We start from the raw sequence: 18583 nt of genomic DNA on the forward strand, positions 1-18583 counted from the left end.
GATTAACAATTGTTACCTTCCTTACTAGCTAGCATCGACTACGGATAGAACTACATTCCATAGCCGACCCCTTCATCATTTTAAATCATAAATTCTAGTTTTTGTTATTAATTTCAAGTTAACATGAATTAAATTACAAGAGTCATCCTGTAAATCATTATGTGATGAGTTACCCTTGCTTTAATGTGATTTTAATTACTATTATCATAGACAAATAAGAATAAATTAATATAGACTGTCAAAGGAAGGTTCCGCAATGTGCCGCTAGAGCGTGCTCAGTGTTTGTCGTGTCGCTGCCGTCGTTGACTCACTGTCTGCTACCAGCACTACCACCCTTGCAAACGAAATGCTACCAAGGTATCAGACCCACTTTCAATATAGATGAAGTACAACATTCTGAAATCACATCATTTTAATGGAAAAGCCGTTTTTCATCCCCAGAAATTTTTAAAACACCAAAAAACAACGGAACAAACTCCTACTCCATGGATTCTGGGGAATTCTCCAGAAGTTGGAAACTCTGGCTTTAACTACCAACTTGTCATGGACACACTCATTTGAGCTTGACGCTGCAGCTGAAATTACAAGGCACTCCTAGCTGTGGACGCCAGAATATATGCTAACCGCAGCACAGCACTGCTGTCGGTCTATTTAATTCTTTTTGTCTATGCTATTATTATCTTCCTTTACAAACTACCAACTACGGTACCTTATCCTTACCCCCCTGTTTGTCTGCAGGCAGTATAATCTTCATCAGTCAGCCGGTGGGCTCCTTAGTGTCCGGGTTCCTGCAGGACATGTTTGGCCGCAAGAGATGCATGTTGGTAGTCAACATCCCCCAGCTGATTGGGTGGCTGATGCTGTACAGCGCTACTAGTGTACCCTGGCTGTACGCTGCTGTCACTGTCATGGGTCTCAGCGTAGGCTTCATGGAAGCCCCCGTGCTGTCCTACATCGGAGAGATAACTGAACCGCGCCTCAGGGGTGTGCTTTGGTAAAGGGTTCAAGTGTTAAAAGAACTTAGTTTATAAGAGTTCCTAAGTATTTAATGAACTTAAAATTTCATATTGTTGTCGAAAAGCTGGATTCAATAAATAAAAAAGCAGAATGTATTTGGGCATAGACAAATAGAATAAAATATACACTGTCAAAAGGTTCTGGCGCCCACCGCTAAGAGTGCCGTGTAGTTACGGCGCACACTGCTGCAGGTGAGGAGCGCAGGAGCCGTATGCAACCAGCAGACACTGCACCGGTGTGTGCAGTAACTACACGGCAAACCTAGCGGTGGACGCCAGAACTTATGCTAACCACAGCACAGCTGACGGTATATATTTATTCTATTTGTCTATGATATGGGCCAAGTAATCTATGAATATGTACCTAGTTGATTGGGCTTTGGTTTTCATGCGCCATCCACTCTTCCTTTTTGGTTCATTTTTTTCTCCAGAGCTAACTAAATTCCACAAAAGTTTGAATTTTAATTAGTTTGCTTAAATTCAAATAACCTAAGAATAGAATATTCTCATGAGTGATATAGTCAAAGCAAAAGCACACTTCACCGAAAGACAGACAGGTGTATTACATAGATTGATGTTTACAATGGCAAAACTCCCTCTCTTATGTGTATAAGAACTACAAGATTAAAAGGTTATAAAATTTTGTAATTTTTTGCAGAGATGACACTGAAGAGTAACTTTTTGCAATCCATAAGTTAAATTAACATGTCATAATAAGTTCTATAGCTTTAAAAAGTTTAACAAAAATCATGTAAATTAAATTTCAGCTCTATTGCTGGAATGTACCTTAACATAGGCATCATGCTGGAGTGCTACATCGGTGCTCTTACTCACTGGCGCACAATGGCGCTCATCAGCGCTCTAGGTCCTGCGCTCTGCTTCCTCATACTCTCCCAGGTAACTTACTCACTTGATGTCTACTCTACTCTACTTAGTCTTACTTTTATAAAAATTTAGTATCAGACGTTATAGTAGTACCTAACAAATTGTGCTCAATTGGAAGATAATTTCCAGTGGTGGAGAACCATAGTAAAATCAAAGCTTAGCTACTCTAAGGATCTAATCAGCCTTAAAAAGGGTTGCTATCAGTAGATGGATTAATTACTTCTGGTTCATGTCCTTAATATGAGTTCTTTATGATTACGGGTAAATCTGTAAGACATCCACATCTAAGGATGAGCAGTTTAGAAAACATCTTTTTGCCATTCAAAATAAGGCATTTTCAGAAGTTCCTCCATCAGTGATGAATCAGTTGTGTAAACCCTAAAAAATAACGTTATTTGTAGTAAATTATTATAAGTCAACAGTAGGATACCTTATATCCGAAGACTGTTTCTGTCCCGATAATGTACCCATAAACATGGTTAGTCTATTCTAAAACTAAAGAATTTATATTTTGAATCTATGTTTACGATAGCAACAGGATTGCTCATAAGTATCAGAAGGTCATTTGAGTCAGGCGGTTAGCGCCAGTCGCCAGTCGAGCTGTAGGATTGTATCAGCAGCCTGAGAACATAACTCATAGTTCAAGGTGGAAATCTACAGGACTGCAGAAATAAATACATTTGGTTGTATTGGCTTGCAAATTAACATGATATGTCAGTTAAGTTTGTTTGTTATACAGTCGAGTATAATATTTTATAGTCTTCGCAGTTTTTCACATAAGTCACCTATATAATTGTGCAAACAATAGTAACCATTCTGCTGCTTGTTTTTTTTTTTTTTTTTTTTAGCATCCTCAATTGTTTTAACAATTTCTCCTATGAGCAACCGCAGATTATTTAATGTATCAATTTAAATTTGTTTCCTGACAACAGGTCCCAGAGTCGCCAGCCTGGCTGGTGTACAAGGGACGTATCGCTGAGGCGGAGCGTGCACTTTGTTGGTTGCGGGGATGGGTCGACCCATCACACGTCAGCAAGGAACTGTCATCCCTCGTGGCACATTTGGACAGGAGAAAGGTTACAATAGTCAAGGCTAGCCAACCCAACTACCACCAAGTGCCTTCCCAGGATGTTGGTAAGATATAAAACAGTTTATAAAAAGATCCTTCAAATTTTAATGTATTATATAGGACATAAAGAATGTAAACAAGAACTGCACCAAGTACCACTCATGCATGCTCAGTATCTTTTGTTTACGCACAAGCTCTAATGAAAATTCATATGAATAATTTAATCAAGCTCTACAGCAGGATAGTGTTGTAATCACTTCATTCTATTTGCATCAGTAAAAGTTATATAATGATGGTATGAATTCATTTTTTACGATACAAATTGTAATTACTTATTTATTCTGACATACCTCTTATCTATTGTCCATGCTAGTTTTGAAAATGGTAACTTTAATGTATATAAAATTATAAGTATAGATATATAATTATTTTTAAAGCTTTCACAAGTGTTCTAACAGTAGTAGTCATTGTATTTGCTTCTGGACTATCAATTATTGTTTCTTAAACATAATTTTAATGCTTAACTTAACTGATCTTTTGGTCTTTTTCATGTTTGAAAAATGACATGGTTTTTCACCTGACAGATGGGAGAGATTATTTATAAAATACTAGCTGTTGTACCCGTGCTTTGCAACGGGAAGAGGACACAAAATAGAAACATTTTAATCTTTACATCTGTTGCATATAATAGCTACAAATCTGCCAACGCTTTTAGAAACAAAATTCAACTTTTATGGCCTTAATAGAAACGTTTAAGTTATGACTTTTACATCTGGTAAGTAGTGGATACCACCATTTTGGGTTTGATTAATTTTAAATCTTGTGTAGGCTGATATGAGAAAAACTGACCAAATCTTCAAATAAAACTTTCACTCACATGATTTACCTTCATCTCCCTTAACTACATATCTTTTTTCTTTATTTTTGAGATTTTAAATTTCAAATTTGAAGTTGCAAAAATACTAATCATTAAATTTAAATGGACATTTTTTAAATTTCACTCTTCTTCATATTAAATCACAAATCCTTCCATTTTCAGTGTCTTCACTCACAATAAATCATTAGCAACACTAAGTCAACTGTTATAAACTTTAGAAATATTGTTATGCCTTATCAATAGTCTTTTGAAATGTTAAAGAAACTATATCTATATAGGTAGGCTACTATAAAAAATGTTAAACAAATAATTTAGCATTAAAGACAGCAGACAAAACTAATATGATTATCAAAGCATCAAGGACTAAAAAAAGTAATAGCAAATACAGTATATGTTTCATTGCATCTCTGATTCTACTTAATAAAAATATCAACAAACAACTTAATACAGAAACCAGTTCTTTTAATCAGTTCCATCCTCCATTGCCTTTACATTTTCACACTTACCATCAAGTAAACATATTAACAGATATTTCATCGAATTTAAAAACAAAGGAACACTGTGTACTGCTTAGTTTTATGATATTTTCCTTGGTTTGATTTAATCAGTGGTGTTTCAAAACACAAATAATAAATGTATCAAATAAAGTAAATGTGAACTGAAAGCTATGTTAAGATAAAATAAGAGTATTTTGTATTACCATTTGATAATTAATTATAGTTACACATATACAACAGATTTTAGAACACAAAAATCAACAACATACAATATAGTTATTGATGATATTCTTTAGTTTAATTGAAGCATAGGTTTAGCAAAACACAATAACTTAATTTACCTAAATATACATATAAAAAACAATGTGATGTGCAAGTTATGTTAAGTTAATCCAACACATGTTAAGCAGTTAGAATTTATTCCAAGTAGCTTCCAAATTCATACAAAACATCTATACATAGTCATTTTCATACTGTTTCCATGAAAGCATATCAATAACATTATTTTCATAACTTAGACGCTTTAAAAAATCCAAAGCAGAGCCGGAGTTGATACAACAACGGCTCTAGAATCTTTTTTTCTATAATCATTGGCATAGTTTTAGAATAAATAATCCATGATAAAAGGTTAGATTAAAATGAACCTACCTCATAGTTATGGAAAAGATTATATTTAATTTCATTGTATCAGCTGTCTGAAATTGTGAAATATGCAGTTTAGCAGTTCTTCCTTTTTACATTTAAATGTCAAAGCAAATGTAAACAAATATTGTTAGGATTCTCATCGCAGCCATGGAGACCAATCAATATGTACTTTTAAAATGTTCACCTCAGAACTTTTAAAGCCAAAGGGGGCAAAGCCTACGGTCAGTATCGAAATGTGAATAGTCCTATAATGGTTCTTGGTATGGTAGCTATATTTTTGTAAAATGTAAGCTCAGTTGGTTCAGTAGTTTTTTCACCTATTAGTAATACACATACAGACAGAGACCATTAGATTTTTATATAATAGTATAGATTATTCACTGTTTCAAGTTTTAATATGCTCATGTACTGTGCTAAATTTCAAAGAACAGGTATGTTATTGTCACTTTTGTTTATATCTGACACCACTATTTCCTGCTTGATGACATATGCTTTGGTCCTCAGGAGATAAGAAACAGAAGAACAAGTCAGAGGCCATGCAGAATCTACATCACTTCCTACAACCTGCCACTCAGAGACCTCTCAAGCTGATCCTCATCTACTTCTTCTGCTCACACTGTGCCTCTCTAATCGGAATACGGCCTTTCCTCGTCCAGATCTTCGACAAACTACAGATGCCCATTGACTCTAAATGGGTTGTGGTGAGTTAAAATGATACCCTTGTTGTTGCGATCTATTTTGATGGTTTGATAGTTCTTTAAAATAAAATAAGGACATTATTTTGAAAGAAGTTGAGTTACTAATTGTGTTGTAACTCGACACTATCAAATAATTTACCAACAATCACATAAACATACACGGTAGCCTGCAGTCATGAAGTCTTGAGCTGATATCAATTTGGAATTTTTTTGAAACAGCATGATACACTTGGGTGCATTTTAAGCTGATTATATGATGCAAGGTGAGCGTAGGGTGTGACATTACTTGTGTAATGTTGTTACTGACTAACAGCTGTTTAATTATGTTCCCAGTTTTTAACCAACAAAATCCTATTGACCTTACTCAGATTAAACAGAAAACTTTCTGTTTACTAGGAACACTTAAATCACTTCGCTACCCAGCTTTGTCAGACAAGGGTGTTGGGCCTAACCAGCCAGTTCATTGAATATATAACTAGGAGGGGGTTGCACCGGAGGGCCTGGTGGGACCCCCCGGCCTCCTGTGAAGGGGGGTCTGGGATTTTTTTTTAATTAATTATAACTGTAAACTCATGTTTTTAGGCTATTTAGGAACATTAAAAGAGATTAATAGAAACATTTTTACTGAAAAGAAATCACATTTAAAGGTCAAGGGGGGGGGGGTTCAACCCCCTAAATCCCCCCCTGGAATGCCACTGCTGAGGTATAAAGTTATAAATAATTTTAAAATATAGTACAGTAATTTAGAAGTGAAAAGCGCTTTGTGCAATGTGTTGAACAAATTTTAGCTTTTCCAACGAGATATCATAAACATAGTATTTCTTGCAAAGTATTAAACTGCAGCTGTAAACTGTAAAGTTTAATTTTAATTACGCTTATAAAGTGAGGCAATGAAAACTGTAATGGTTATTAAGTCGTCAGTTATTCAAACTTGTGTAAAACACCCTCGGCTGTGAAAGTTTGGAAACACTTCATAAAACAAACTGGACACTTCTTGATTAATGAGAGTTCTTTTATATAGTTTTTATCAACTTTTTAATTAATTTTTAGGACGGTCCATTAGTTTTCTAGTTTCTTATTTTATATACCTTAAAAACTAAAATAAATTAATTTTTACAAAAAACAACCATTCAAATAAAATCATCAAATAGTCCAACTGGAAGAACATTTACTACAACTGATTAAAACTATGTTTTTGCGTAGATAAATTAATATTATTCATCACTACTACTACTAAAAATATCCCACTTTGAAAGCATGATCATTGAACTTTTTCATGCCCAAAAGCTACATATTTTTAATATTTTTAAAGGGAAATATTTATATATTATTCTCCTTTAATAGAAATGAAATTAATTACCTGGACAGAACAAGGCTTTAATTTACTTAGGAATGATGCTAGGAACATGTTAGAGAGTTGTGTACAAACAGTCAATTAACAAAAACATAAATAACATATGATTTAACAATTTAGACATAAAGTAAAGAAGGAAAGGCAGAGTATCAAATATTACAACATTCTTCCCTCCTTAGGAATGAAAGTAGTCTTTCAAATAGACAGGAAGCTTCCGAGGTCTATTGCTTCTTCTAACTGGCTCGTTGTTATTTTTTAAACTATTATCTCTACTATTGGATTCGGATAGTTGGACAGTAGGGCCAGAATCTTGTAAAATAGGAGCATCAGTAGTAGTTTCGTCAATCTCGTCCACATTTAGTAGGTCTTTATTTTCAATGTCTTGCTCATGAGCTTCACTCACCTCAACGAAAGGAGCTAGATGGCGTGTTGAAACAGTAGTTTCTCTTCCATCTGGATATCTGATATGGGCGTATTCGGGATTTCCTTCTAAGAGTGTCACTTCTTCTACTAAAGGGTCAAATTTTGAAGTCCGGTTGAATTTACGTAGAAGAACGGTGCCTGGTGTTAAAAGCCAAGATGGAGTTGATAGGCCATTAGCAGAACGTCTTGAAAAACCAAACATTCTTTCATGAGGGGTGGTATTTGTAGCCGTACACAACAATGATCGAATAGAGTGAAGAGCATTCGGTAAGACTTCTTCCCATCGAGTAATGGGTAAACCAAGATCTTTGAGAGCTAGTTGAACAGTTTTCCAAATAGTACCATTATAGCGTTCAACTTGTCCATTATATGGTGTCGTCCTGCTGGTTGCAATGCCCAAGGTCATGAGCCACGTTTTCAATTCTTGTGACATGAATCCAGACCCTCTATCAGAATGAATGAACGATGGAGCACCGAAAACACCAAACAGTTGTTGAAGACATGAAATAACTGAAGATGATGAAGTATCACGACAAGGAAAAACAAACGGGAAACGTGAATACTCATCTATCACAGTCAGCATATACTTATTTTGAGAACGAGATGGAAGTGGTCCTTTTTAAGCCGGGTTTACACGATGCCAGTTGGCGAGACAATTGTCAGGAGACAACTGACTGGCTGGGAATTACTGGCTTTGTGTAAACACTTCAGGCCAATTGGCAAGCCAATTGCCCGCCAATTGTCCAGAAATTCAGTTGTCTCCGGTAGTAGACTGAGGACAATGAGCTGGGCCCAGTGAGGCCCCACCCCTCGAAAACCCAGTTGTCGTGACAATTGGTGCCGTGTAAACGGTGTAGAGGCCAATAGCACTGTCTTGTCTTTTGGCAGTAGTACCCTGGTTCACTGTAAAATGCCTGGGCAAGTGTTGGCCACGTGTAAACAGGTTCTCGTTCAACTTGCCTAGGCTACGACAATTCCAAAACCACGTGATGCCAATTGGCAAAGACAATTGTCTCGCCAACTGGCATAGTGTAAACCCGGCTTTAAAATCAATATTAAGCCGCTCAAAAGGGGCTGAGGCTTTGATGGGAGTGCCATGGTGTTTATGGAATTTTGGCTTTACTTCAGCACAGGTACGACATGCAGATGTTATTCGACGCACGTCTTCTACGGAGTAAGGAAGATTCTTGGTACATATCCAGTGGCTAAGTCTTGAAACTCCAGGGTGACATAGTAACTTATGGAGAGAGATAAGTTTTGCATCAGTGGAAGTTACAGTAGATGATACAGAACTGACTCTAGATAGAGCATCAGCTGCATGATTGTCTTTTCCCGGACGATACACTATGTCATATGAATAGCACGATAGATCTAGTCTCCACCTTGTAATATTCTCATTCTTGATCTTACTCCCATGTTTTAAATCAAACATGAATGCAACCGATTGTTGGTCAGTGATGAGTCAAAAGTGTCTGCCTAACAAGAAGTGTTTCCAATGTCTCACTGCCTCAACTATGGCATAAGCCTCCTTTTTGACAGCGGAATGGCGTTTCACTGAGTCTGACAGAGTTCGGGAGAAGAATGCTACCGGTCGATTTTGTTGACTAAGAGTGGCGGCTATCGTAGTATCTGAGGCATCTGTCTCCAAGCAAAATGGAACTTCATTATCTCCAGAGACGCTTTCTCTATATCATGTTTGAGATTCTGGAATGATGAAAGCGCTTCAGATAACGGCAAAGAACCTGGTTTCAGGAGCTTAATCTTTTCGGAAAAGCAGGGTATGAACTTGGAGTTGTGAGAGAACATGCCTAAGGCTCCCTTTAAAGAAGCAGTATCAGTGGGTGGGGGAAACTCTAAAAGTGACTGAAATCTCTTTGGATCAGGTCTAATAACACCATCACTGATGGAGTGACCTAGTAGGGTGATATTGCGTAGAGAAAATGAGCTTTCCTCATGGTTCATAGTTAAGTTGTATTTAGAAGCTGTTTGCATAAAATTTTTCAGATTTTCATCATGTTCAGTTTGAGTGTGACAGCAAGTTGTTATGTCATCAAGGTAAGCAAATGTATCTTTCAATTTTTCTTTTCTTATAATGTGATCCAAGGTTCTTTGAAAAGCAGCAACACCGTTTGTTGTACCAAAAGGGATTCTGGTAAACTGGTAGAGTTCCCCAGCAGCCTTAAAAGTAGTGTTTAGTCTGTCTTTTTCAGGAATAGGGACTTGATGATAGGCACTTCTCAAATCTATCGTACTAAAGACTTTGTAACGAGCAACTTTAGAGATTATTTCATTAATGGAAGGGATTGGGTAGGCATCCTATTCTGTGAAGCGGTTTATTGTTCTAGAATAATCTATGACCATCCTTTTCTTGTGATTTTGTGAAGAAGTAACAAGCACTTGGGCACGCCATGGTGAATTGCTCTTTTCAATGATTCCATCATTTAACAGCTTATTCACTTCTGCTTCAATGAACTGAGATCGTTGAGTGAATGGCGAATGGATTTGATAGCTATACGTTTACAATCAGAAGTCAGGTTGGTAAATAGATTAGCAGGTTCAACGTTTGCAGCAGTAAGAGCACTTACAACTAGAGGATCCTTATCCCCTCCAAACTCAAATTGAACTGATGAATGAAGTTGCAGTAAATCTCGTCCTACAATTATCTCTGAACAGAGGTTAGACATAACAGAAAGTTTGGTATGAGGGTATTTATGACCAAGCATCTCAAGAGTTACGTTGCAATTGCCCTAGTGATTTTTACTTTATGATTATTGGATGCTAATCCCACCTCTTCATATTCCTTGTGAATTTTCAAATTTAGTTGACGGGATACTTTGTCATCAATCAAGCTTAAGTCACTTCCAGAATCAAGCATACCTTTAACCTTGAAACCGTTAATAGTGGCAATGGTTTTAACTTTGGACTGGTGTGAGATAGAACAAGAAATTTCACACACAGAATTTTGAATAGCAGAAGTAGTTTTCTTTGATTGTGACCGGCAAACTTTCTGAAAATGGCCTTGTCTTTCCACAACTATTACAAGTTTGGTCCTTTGCTGGACATTTATGCGAGGATGTCTAAATCCACCACAAAAGTAGCATTTGGAACGCACAGCTCCTACAGCAGGGTCGTGACTAACACTAGTGGTTTTATCAGTAGCAGAGTCCTTAGTCAATAAGTCATTTGAAACAGCATTTATTGTTGCACAAGGAGTGTCATACTGCAAGGAATGTAGTTGAGCCATCTCCAAAGCTTGAGCATGAGCATCCGCCAAAGTCAAATTTTCATTTTCGAGTAGGCGTTGTCGTATTACAGGACTTAGAAGACCTCTAATAAATGAGTCACGAATACAGTCATCACGATTGCTTTCTGCTGTAACTGCTTTGAATTGGCGGTCGCGACTAAGTAGTCTTAATGATTCTAAATACCGGTCAACAGTCTCATTTTTTTCTTGACTGCGAGTAAAGAGTTTATGTCTAGCAAAAACCTCGTTTACAGGTTTAACAAATACATTTTTGAGGACAGTTAAAGCTTCATTTTAAGAATGGCATTGACTTACGTATTCATATATGGTAGGTGATATGTAATTGATAAGAAGACGAAATTTCTCTTCCTCATTAGCATTTGTACTTCTAATAAAATTTTGGAATCTGTGTTGCCAGTGATTTTTGTAGATGAACTGTTTGATTCTGGATTCAACTCTAGTATATTTGGACATAGAAGACGATCCATTCTTCTTGGGCTAAGTAAATTAATTTGTAATAGAAATGAAATGAATTACCTGGACAGAACAAGGCTTTAATTTACTTAGGAATGATGATAGGAACATGTTAGAGAATTGTGTACTAACAGTCAATTAACAAAAACATAAATAACATATGATTTAACAATTTAGACATAAAGTAAAGAAGGAAAGGCAGTGTATCAAATATTACAACATCTCCGGCACTTCAATTTTTTAAAATGGAGCACTGATTATTTGTAAATTAGCTTGTTGATCATATTTTTAGAGTTTAATTATAGTACACTATTTATTAAGTTATTGAAGATTATTTATAACATTTCAATCTAAAATATTGATAGTTTAAAAATCAGTACCTCATATGATTTTGAGACATATAAATCTTAAATCTTGAGATTTAGAGGCCTTAACATGTTCGCTACCAATGGTCACATTTATAACATGCTGCTGTTATAGACACAGAGGGAGACATTTTGATATTACACATAGACCGGGTGTCACTTGGTTAAAAGTACATGCAGACCACGGGCCAGTGATGCAGAAAAGCAAAAAAACTATTATATGACATCACTAATTATCATATCCACAGACCAAGTGACGCACATTTGAGACAGACATCCCTGTAGACCACTGCAAAGAATTCAGGGCATTCAAACAGACCATTACCAAGATATTTAATAGCATTGAGACACCAACGCAAATATGTCAGTCTATTTTAATTTGACCAGCCGTCGCATATATGTGTGTCGCTGGTCCAAATGAACGAAAACTTTAGTACTAATATTGCGGTATGGTAGCGAACGTGTTAGAAATGTTTTTGGACTTTTTTATGCTTGACAATTACTCCAAATTGGACTGTGATTTAGAGTATGTATGAAGGTCTAATCTGATTTGTTCTATGAAAAACCAAGTATCAATGTGATAAAATGTATAGATTGAGTAGTTAATTTTAATAAACTTGAAAAACCACCAAAGAACTAAACACTGAAATTGTCTCAAAGCCTCTACTGTATTAGGGACGCACATCCCTGTCACATATCAATGGAGTACTTGCATTACGCATTTTGGATTTCCACAAGTCCAGAAATTATGTACTGAATTATTTGCATGATCGTATTGTCAAGTTTAAATTAACTATGTATTGTCCACTTGACTCAACCACCTAAACTGATATGGCAATTATTCAGAGGCAGTACCTTTGGTTGATAAGCCAGACATAGGGGGTCCAAGCACTTATCACCACTAAAGTCATCACCAGAAGTTGTCAATGTGACTTACCCCATAATACTGCACTGTCTCTGTATTGTCACATTGTACAGTAGTCTAAACAGTACAGTAGTAACAGACAGTAGTAAGAGACTTTAATGGGGCAACAAAATGGTGCAACTTTAGTTCTATTAATTGACTTTATTTTATAGTACTTTTTTATGAACTCACTAACCTCAGGAGCAATTATTTCCCCTTAGGTAGTGGTGGGCACTCTGCAAGTCCTCGGAGCTCTAGGTTGTATGTTGGTGATGAAGCTGTTAGGCAAGAGAGGTCTATCTTTCCTCTCCATGTCTATCTGCGTGGTCTGCGCAGTTTCAATTTCTGCATACGTTGTGCTGCAGTACTTTGAACCGTGGGTGCCTATGGTTTTGTTCTGCTTACTGTTCTTTGCAGCACAGCTCGGCATCGGGTCCATCCCTTGGATGCTTATTAGTGAAGTGTTTCCTATTGAGTGAGTAATTTGTTTTCTTTTATTTGTTGTCTAGTTCAATATTTTCTTAAAATTTGAAAATAATAACAGTATAAATAGTGTATACAACAAAATAATTACAGTGTGTGAAAATTGTGTCTTCAGATGTTCAAAAACGTAAAAAAGCAAAGTAACATATTTCTTTTACGCAAACAAATTTGTTTGTGCTCCTTTAATTTCAACAGATAGAAATAAAGCTTTGTTACGACCAAAATTATTTAGTTGCTGAATAATACATGTCAGAATAGCAGTTCAATTTTTCATTTTAACGTTAGACTATAGATGGAGTAACAACATTCGAAAAGTAGTTAAACAAGTGTTTAAATATATGCAGGAGTTAGTTAGTAGAGGATGTGAGAATGGCAGGGACACAGTTTGTGCTGGTTTCGAAACTAGTATTTTTGTACCCTTGAATGTGACAACCCACTAAGTCAAACCTCAATAAACTTCCATTGGTGAGGATTTTAAAATCATGGATATGGATATGAAGGAATTGTTATGTTAGTTCTTTTAACGTTGCGATACTACAAGAAAATTCTTACTTACTTACTTACTGGAGTGGCCACTGGTACCCTAAGAGGTACTTGGCCTCGCCCACACACTGCCTCCAGATGCCTCTGTCTTTAGTGTCATTTTCACTCCTTCCCAGTCTTCTTACATCTTTTTGTACTTGATCCTTCCATCTCAGTTTGGGACGGCCTCGTGGTCTCCTGCCTTCGGGGTTTCTATCAAGTACATTCATCAAGTATATTCGTAGTGGAGTCTTCCTCTCTTCTCGAAATATGACCAAACCATCTCAATCTTCTGCTCCTGACTTACGCTATGATGTCAGGGTCTTTATAGCGCTCTCTAATCTCGATGTTGTGTCTCATTCTCCATATTCCATCTTCGAGCGTCGGGCCATATATTTTCCTGAGAACCTTGTTTTCAAATGTTATAATTTTCTTTTCTATTTTTTTGCTCGTTGCCCATGTTTCTGAGCCATACAGTAAAACCGGTCTTATTATTGTTTTATAAATACGTAATTTGGTGTTGTGGGATAATAATTTTGAGCTTAACAATCTATTGCATGCATGGAGGGACCTGTTAGCCGAATTTAACCTGTTTATTACTTCCAATTCTTCATTATTGTTGTCTGATAATAGGACTCCTAGATGAAAACTATTTACTTTCTGAAAAGAGTGGCTCTCTATCTGTAAGATATCATCATCTTCATCATTTTCTTCTCTACCATCCCATCTTCCGCACTTCATGAATTTTGTTTTACTGTCATTAATTTGAAAGCCAAATTTTCCTGTTTCTTCTACTAATATTCTAATTAATTCTCTGAGATCATCCTTCTTGTGTGCCATTATGGCTACTTCATCTGTAAAAGCTAGTATATTAAATGTTTTTCCAATAATTGTTATGCCTATGTCTGGGGATTTAACTTTTTGTAATGCTTCTTCTAAGTGCGATGTTAAACAGCATTGGTGACATCCCATCTCCTTGCCTTACGCCGGTATTGACACTAAAGTCCTTTGATAACTGTCCTTCTACTTTAACTTTACATTTTGAATCCTTTACACTTAATCTTGCGAGTCTGATTAGCTTATTGGGTATTCCCTGTTTCTCCATTATCTCCCATAATCTATTCCTGTCAAGGCTGTCATAGGCTTTAGTGAAATCTATGAAGATGCAATAGAAAGACTGCTTGTATTCATGATATTTGGCTATTGATTCTTTAAATATGTAAATTTGATCTGTTGTTGACTTTCCCTTTGTGAAACCAGCTTGGTGTTTCAAAGAAAATTCTGAAGATAGTAATTTAAATCTTGAAAAGAACTGCATAGTAATTGCTCGATTTTATTTGCAATCGGTGATGAATTATTATGGGATGCAATAAAGTCAAATGCAGTAGTCCTATATTATTGTAACAAATGGAAACTTCAAACTGTAAGCTAAAGTTGCTACAATGGTCATTCTGTGAGTAAGTAAATTTTCAAAATTACTACTCAAACCACCATTACTACTTTACCACTAACATGAATGTAACAGGGGTCGCGGTATCGCTGGTGGAGTGTCGGCTGCGTGCGGCTACAGCTTCATATTTGTAGTGACCAAGTCCTACATCTACCTGGAGCACTGGTTCAACATCTGGGGAGCTTTATTAGTCTACGCTGTCATTGGACTGTGGGGCATCGCCTACCTGTACTACTGTCTACCTGAAACCGAGGGCAAGACACTGGCAGAGATCGAACCTTACTTCATGACCAAGAAGGAGAGGATGGAGAAAACACCCTCACTCAAAAATGTTTCCGTTCCTGCTTAACAGTTTAATTGGGACCTTGAGAAAAAAGAGTCGGGGAGGTTGCGTCTAACGTTATTTTTAGTTTTGGTACCTACAATAGTGAATTTAAATTTAAAAAATACGATAATTGAATCTTTACCTCATGCAAGAAACAGAAAAGAGATCATTTTCAACTTTGTCTATTTTTCAGACCTACCACAAATCACAACTATTTTAAAACTCTTGCAGTAACTTTTGTCTTAAACTCTCTTGACTTGAATTTACAGACCCAGAATCTGTTTTAAGAATTCATGTTTTTATGGAAACCTTTTGATATAATATGAGCTAATAGATTGTCATTATGAATTTACATCCTGATTAGCTAATACAAAAACTAACCACACTCGGTTGTAAATGTATCATCTTTGTAGACAAGCTGAAGACAGAAAGTATTTTAATGTCCCTTTACCTTGATGATTGAGTAAGTCAATATCTTAAATGTCTTGATGACTTGAAGATCCCTACAACCAATCTATGTGTAAGCTACTGCCACTCTTTCACCATTTTGATCAAAGATTAAGGAACAATCTCATAACTAAACCTAAACCCAAAGCAATGCCGGTAGTAAAAGTTGTCTAAATCAATCCATGCAAGCGTTCTAGACATTAAACATCACCAAAACATGCTTCAAATTTTACCACAGGCAGGGCGAGACGGCTACTTTGTATGCAATGTCAGTGTTGATTCTTATCAAATGAAAAACGTAGACTGAAGTACGAGTCTGGAGCAAGACATAGCGATAAACATTTTATGTAAAACTGATTAATTAATTAGAATATTTAAATAATTGTGGAATTCTAGCTACTTATGAGTGGCTTTAAGCACAGCCACCTCTAATACAAGGCCGCGGCGAGTGAAAAGCGGCAACGTCGCATCAGTGTCTTGGCGTTCGGTCGTGTTACCATTACAGTGAATGGAGGAGTCGCGTACTCTACGTATATAATCGCGTTTCTACTACCTTTAATCATTAGTAATGACATTAAACTTCTTACTACAGCATGCCAGATAGATGTGATGTGCCTGTATGCAAGAATAATTACGATAGCTCAATTAAAAATGAATAATACATACAGTGTTCTACGATTATACTTGATCCACCGCGTAAGCAACAATTGCTTTCTGCTATTCTTTGATCAAATTAGACATCTTAAAAATATTCTCGTTTTTGTGTGAAGCATTTTTCACGAATATGAGCTTAGATTAAATTTGTAAAAAAATGTAAGAATAAGACAATGATTCGTGTAAATATAGATGCGAGAAGCAAGTTTTAGGTAGTAATACCGTACTATTTCCTTATTTATTTGTCTATCTTATTGATAAATGCTGTTGTTAAGTGATTAAAATAACTTAAATAAATGCCACTTCAAAGAAATAAGCCGGTGTTTCTGTTAAGTAGGCCTACTAGTAAAAAAATAAGTAAACTTCTGCACCATCTAACAATAAAAGCATCATAGTCTCCGAATCCAGTCTGAATGTTGATGTGATAAAAAAATTCTATTAATATTGTGGAAAGCCATATGGAGGCCTAGCTTCTGAAATCGTTTACAAAATGGCAAACGTTTTTTTTAGTAATTATTCAAAGAAAATAAATTATTTAGTCAGTATGCCTTCAAAATGAAAACTTCAAATTTTGTTGTAGCTAACTTATGGTTTCCTCAGGTAGACTAAAACATAATATTCCTATTAAAAATTAAAAATTAATTTTATTTGAACAAATTGTTAGATGTTAGTCTCTACAAATCCCAAAGTCTCTAAAAGTATTGAAGTGGCAATAAGTTAGTCCTACTGTAAAACCATTCTTGGTATAGTAGCTTTATTTTGTAAAATTTAAGCACAGTCTGTCTAGTAGTTTTTACTATGTTGAATAACACACATATATACAGACACCATGAGATTGTTATATAATAGTGTAGATTATCAAATTAACAAAGGAAATATTTAAATTTCATCTATTTCCACATTCATTGCACTTACAATACGATAAATGCTACCAAAAACATTATGTTTGTATATTTTTAGTTTTAGACATGTTGCGGTATGTTGCAATTTTTCACTAAATTAACAACCTAGTTTACAATTTTGTCTATTTTACCATACCTTAAAATCTACTAAAATATGTTATTACGTATTTAAATACTTTCATTCATTGATACAGAGCAGCAATACTCTCATTGATGATCATAGCCTAGCGCGTGTGAAGACGGACGCAGAGGGGGTGTGATTGCGGCGTTGCCAGTTCGAACATCGCGGCCTTGTATTAGAGGTGGCTGTGCTTTAAGCCAATAGATTTATAATTTGTTCAGATCTAGATATAATTACTATACTATCATGAGGTGTGTTGGCAAATGTTTACATTAACACCGGTAGATTAGCCTGTTTTAAAATTGTGTAGTAATATTTTTATGGATTAAAATGTGGTTCAAAATAAATCTGGAAACCTAAAACTATGTTTCCAGGGCTTTTTAACTGTGATTACACAACACTTTAGCAGGTAATAATTATTTTTTACATTTTTTTTACTTTGGAGAGTTAAGGTAAAGTTGAGCCTTTTAGAAGAAGGAAAATATTTTATAAGAACCTTGTTTAAAATGTATATAAGATAACAAAAATATTTTTGTAAATAAACAACTTTCTTTTATTTTGTGCGTTTATTTTACGCTTCCAGGTTATAGAGTTGACTTATTGACAACCTGGCATTTTTAGAGAGTTTCTTATGTTGCTTTATATGAGTTGAAGTCAAATGGCAACAACAAAAACATTTTGTTAGGCGTCTTTTATGCACGACGTTTTCCGTCGGGCGGAATCCATTGAGCTTTCCGTTGGGGAGTTTTTTTTACAGGGGATGAAATGAGACCCTTTAATGCACGACGGAATCTCCTCTGCGTTTTATTGTTCCGTCCAGGGCGGAAAGGAGAACTTACGCTTCGCCGAGTTTCAGCGTTCCATCGGGGTGTTTTTTACACAGTATCAAATGGAACCCCATTATGCCACGGCGCTTTTCGTCGGGTGGAATGTAGCGCTGCCAACCTACCCCGTGCTCTGTCATCCACAGTATTGGAATCGCCTAATCATTGTAAATAGATGATCATTTGTAATGGATTGAAGGGTACAAATAAAGCGATGTAATTGGAGAACATTTTTCAGGACAAGCATACTTAAGTTTACATTTTTGTTTAAATCATTGGAATAATACAATAACTACCCAGCACAACGTGAAAGCCCATTCCACTCTACAACTTTGATTCACCGGGTCTACAGCTCAACTCCTCCTTCCTCGCAGTATATTTTTCTTCACACAAGGAACATGTCG

The 18583-nt window shown here is 35.9% G+C and overlaps 1 protein-coding gene across 1 annotated transcript in view; it reads left to right on the top strand.

Annotated features, from left to right (window-relative positions):
- LOC128988407 (facilitated trehalose transporter Tret1-like) overlaps nucleotides 1–17911 on the top strand; it is a 37776-nt gene extending 19865 nt beyond the window's left edge. Inside the window, exons 3-8 of the mRNA XM_054409661.1 lie at nucleotides 739–994; nucleotides 1784–1913; nucleotides 2834–3035; nucleotides 5494–5690; nucleotides 12673–12926; nucleotides 14982–17911. Of these exons, the coding sequence (XP_054265636.1) occupies nucleotides 739–994; nucleotides 1784–1913; nucleotides 2834–3035; nucleotides 5494–5690; nucleotides 12673–12926; nucleotides 14982–15255 (1313 nt within the window). The 3' untranslated portion in view covers nucleotides 15256–17911. The remainder of the gene's footprint in view (nucleotides 1–738; nucleotides 995–1783; nucleotides 1914–2833; nucleotides 3036–5493; nucleotides 5691–12672; nucleotides 12927–14981) is intronic.
- Nucleotides 17912–18583: the final 672 nt, after the last annotated feature.

Source organism: Macrosteles quadrilineatus, unplaced genomic scaffold (genome assembly GCF_028750875.1).
Source record: "Macrosteles quadrilineatus isolate MER2022 unplaced genomic scaffold, UCM_ALF_1.0 Scaffold_3__2_contigs__length_128488019, whole genome shotgun sequence".
Taxonomy (NCBI): domain Eukaryota; kingdom Metazoa; phylum Arthropoda; class Insecta; order Hemiptera; family Cicadellidae; genus Macrosteles; species Macrosteles quadrilineatus.